Source organism: Poecilia latipinna, unplaced genomic scaffold (genome assembly GCF_001443285.1).
Source record: "Poecilia latipinna isolate Pla-1442-1.1 unplaced genomic scaffold, P_latipinna-1.0 Scaffold561, whole genome shotgun sequence".
NCBI classification, from domain to species: Eukaryota; Metazoa; Chordata; class Actinopteri; order Cyprinodontiformes; family Poeciliidae; genus Poecilia; species Poecilia latipinna.
The window spans coordinates 118,653-122,919 of NW_015113177.1; the positions used below are offsets into that span (position 1 = coordinate 118,653).

At 38.0% G+C, this 4,267-nt stretch overlaps 1 protein-coding gene across 4 annotated transcripts in view; it reads left to right on the plus strand.

Moving 5' to 3' along the window:
- The window catches only part of LOC106953115 (C-Jun-amino-terminal kinase-interacting protein 1), a 62,153-nt gene that overhangs the window by 14,036 nt on the left and 43,850 nt on the right, over window positions 1–4,267 (plus strand). The window contains exon 1 of one of the 4 annotated variants that reach the window (XM_015041672.1): window positions 1,535–1,932. The exons of the other annotated variants lie outside the window; for them this stretch is intronic. Within the exon in view, the coding sequence (XP_014897158.1) occupies window positions 1,877–1,932 (56 nt within the window). The 5' untranslated portion in view covers window positions 1,535–1,876. Of the gene's footprint in view, window positions 1–1,534; window positions 1,933–4,267 lie in introns of those variants that run through there. 4 annotated transcript variants of the gene reach the window in all.

Below are 4,267 nucleotides of genomic sequence, written 5' to 3' on the forward strand. Positions count from 1 at the left end.
GGGTCGGAAAAGGAAGCGCAATTCTTACAGTTTAATATGCAAAAAAAAAATTGCTCTACCTTACGTGGTTCGAATTCTACCGGCATTTGAAAAATATGTATGCATCTCGGATCGCCGGCGATCTGGTAGGCCGAATCTGAACTCTTATTTCTATATGGTAGATTTTAATAATTTTTCAACATTACAAAAAGTAACTTGGTTAGTAAGATAGCTACTTTATTAGTAAACTCCTTGCTTTTAATGCCAGTTATCTGTATTACACCTATCAGTATTCAGACATAAAGTTTCCAAAACTCTGATAATAGCTACTCAATTAGAAGGGTGAAGTCTGATATTGTCAGGTGGACTTAATATTCCTAGTATATTCAATACTTAGAGAGTAAATCATTCTTTAAAATGCTGTAGTTCATGTGAGTTGCTTTCACTCTGCAGTTTTCACCGCTCTGGTGGTTTTAGTTCCTGGCAGTATTTTAAACGTATCCTTACAGTCTGATGGCAAGCAGCAGAATCTCAGGGACAAAGGATAACTACTAATACAGTATTGAATAGAAGACAGATGAGTACTTTAAGATATTATGCAATAACAAAACGAGTATACAATCTGAAGGACAGATTTTGCCAAGAGAAAAAAAATACAAAGTTGAAATTATTTTTTTTTTCTATTCTTAAATCTATGATGCCTTCAGCTTATATAAAATACACAAACAGTAGCAAGAAGGAATTAAACATTGAATATTAATGTTGGCACATTTTGACTTATGGGATCAAATGTTGAAAAATGATATGGCTGATATGGTAATTCTGAAACTTTTTGTCTTACTAATTTGAGCTGGTTAATGTTTCAGACTAGCGATTAGACAAATTAGGCCAATATTTGCAATTTTTATAGCACTGGCTATCAGCCCTGTCCAAGTACATTTAGCTCATAACCAAGTGTTGTGGGGTGTTTATGGATGTCATTTTTGTGAAAATGTCCTTGTAGCTTTTCAAAGACAGTTGTCATGGCTTTATCTGGTGTTGTAGATGGACTGGTGTTTTTATCATATGCTTTTCTTTCCTCGTGACTTGAAAGAAATTTATATCAGCACTATATACTAAAAAAGTGAATACTTCTCAAGTAACATACTAACAAATACAAATAAATTACTCAATTAAGGCTGCCATAACAAATATATTGGAGGAAACACACTTAGGTGCTTTAAACGATAAAACATTTGGTGTTTATCTGAAAAATGATGCAATAAAGCATAACTTAGTCACTCTGTCATAAAATCTGCATAAAAAAACCAGCAATGTTTTATGTGTTTTATATTGCCAAACCCAAACATAATCTCACAACAAACAGATAAATGTAATAAAGCATATTTTGTTAAGAAGATACATGGAGAGCTAGACGAAAACAAAGAAATGCCGACTTTGATGACTGATGTTCCTCATGAATAATTTAGCTTGACACTGTTCAGATGAGAGAAACAGAGACAGGGGAGTGTCCTGTTGTGCTGATGTTTCTCCTGTTGGGGCTTCCCGTGCTGTTGACTGATCTGCTAACACCAGCAGTTTTCTGCAGTGGCGTAGTAAATCTGATGCACACAGCACCGTGCGGGTTATATAACACTACTCCTCTTTGGCAGCTTCAGCGCCACAGCTTCAAACAATTACCCCATCTATCTCTTCCCTCCGAGCGAACGGTAGCAAGCGGAGCTTTGAATCGGACTCCTAGCTCACCGACCAGGACAAGCTGCACCCCTCCTCCTTTTTCCTCCGGCTCTTTTCCTGTTTGCTCCTCCTTCTCTCCCTCCCTGCTTCACTTTCTAACCCTCTTGCTCCTTCTCATCCTTCTCTTGTCTTGCCTGTGGATGCCCTCCTCACGTACAGAATGGACTCGGGAGGGGAAGGAGGAGAGGGTTGGATGGAGGACCAGTGGGAAAAATGGTAGGGTATTGTTTTTGTGAGCAGCCGCTCGGATGAGTGTGACCTTGTGAGTGTGTAACCGTTTGTATTTATTTTTATTATTTTATGCCATCTCCTTGCAGTCGGAAAAACTCAGGCAGGCAAGCCCTTGAAGGAGACCGGATGCACAAGATTGCACATTTATTTTAAGGAGAAATGCAGAACGTGTAGAGGGAGAGGGCAATTTGACCAAAAATAGAACCTGAGAAGTCTTATGCTGTGCATATACGTTATGGCAACAGTGCTGGTGCAGAAGTAGCACTCTGTGGAAGAGTCTGTCTGTTTTCACAGTTTGTTTTCATACACAGGATGATGGAGTGTTTCCTTTTTGTAACCTGATGTAGTCAATCTGTCAGGACAGTCCTGGTTCGGCTCATACCCCCTGTCTCGTCCTTGCAGGAGGGCGAAGCTGATGAATAACGGACTGCACTGAGTCTTGTGATCTTTTGGTTGGGGGAAAAAAATCCTGTGATCTGTGAATTTACAGGAACATATAATGAGAGCGACTTAAAGGGTATGCTTGAATCTGCCAAGATATGGAACTATTGGCCAGGATATGTTGATAACAGAGTATTGGCTAAAAGGAGAAGGTTTGTTACATATTCAGACATGTTTGCTATAATTTAGGTGAAGCAAACTTTATTGATCTTTGTTGTCTGTAGTTGTGTTTATGTTTTCTGAGTCACTTTTTTAAGATCAATATGTTATTTTCCCCCAATAGATTTATTGGAACTTTATAGTAGCATGCAGAGATATAAATGTTCCAGGCACATAAACATGTGAAAACTTAAATGTTTATTAAGTTTCTTAGTATTTGCAAATAAAAACTATATGTTTCAAGGTATGGATAAAAATAACTCTGTTCATTCTAGCAGGCTAAACAGTAGACTCACATAGCTAATAAGCTGGTTGGGGCCATCATTTCCTGAGCGTGAGGTCATGCTGTCCTTCATCAATGCACGCCAGGAGGCATGCCATGAAGACACACAAATGCCAGTTGGCTGCCTTGTCACCTCCCACTGTCAGAATAATGCAGCAGTTTAGCCCAAATCCGTAGTGGTACCAACTGAAACATCAATCCTGCAGCGCTGTGTCCATCTGCACTACATGATTTCTCCATGGAGAAAGTGAAAATGACCTTTTCTTCAGCCAGAAACTGTCCAAGCAGTGAAATCCAATGTTTTATTTGACATATTAATATCTTTCTTAATTCAATCCATGAATACTTCATATTAAGGAAAACAGAAAAAAGTGTAATTGAACTATGACATATGAAAAGTAGTTATCCTAGTAGAATAACTAACATTTTCTTTTAACCATTACAATATTAGACATGGCAATGTAAAGCAATCCACTGAGAGAGTTACAGTGAACAACAAATATGACTTTAATTTATTAAGCTTTAAGGTTAATGCATTTGAATAAATTGTCCATCTGATCTATTATTGAAATGTTATGCATAAGGAAAAGGAACATTTTAACTGAAATGTAAGTGTTTCTATTAGAGACAATTTATTGGTTTTCATTATCATCAAACTTGCTTATAGGTATCATATCTTTTACAATCCTGTTACAATTTTTCCTGCGTAATGCTCTCCACTTTTCTGTCATCACATCGTAGTGCATCGATAATTTTTGAGAAGTTATTGCTGCTCTGCTATGCAGCACAACTGAATGAACAAGGCAATAACATACAGAGCTCTTGGAGCGTTTATATTTCAAAACCGAATCACATTTAGTGAATTTGGCATCCCACACTGGTCTCTGTTTGGTCCATTTCACTTTCTTGTTTGGGTATGTCGTCGCCATGATTATTTCTCTTGCAGCTATCAGCTGGCTCCACCTAAGAATGACTAGCGGCGCCCTCTTCTGGATGGCAGTCACACTATAGCACTGAAAGAAGGTTAATTTAAATGCTTTGAATGCTAACACGTTGAGTGGGGACTTTCTGTGTGTAAATTGATCCGGACACTTATTAAAATTTGTGGATTTTACTATTCTGTAGATTTTTGCTCATTTTAGGAAACTAATTCTAACTGTTGGTTAGAAAGGAGGTTCAGTTAAATGCTTACAACAGTTGGAATGCAACCAACAGTTAGTTAGAATTGTTAGAATTAACTTTTGGTTAGAACTAGTAACTAGAACTAGTTATATTGACTAATTTTATTCAATTGAACTAACTAGTTCTATATTGACTAACTAATAGAACATTGATTGGTTAGAACCAATGTCCATTGTCTAACTCAGAGGTTCCCAAACTGTGGGGCGCGCCCCCTAGAGGGGGCGCCGTGTCATTGCAAGGGGGGCGCGGGAAGCC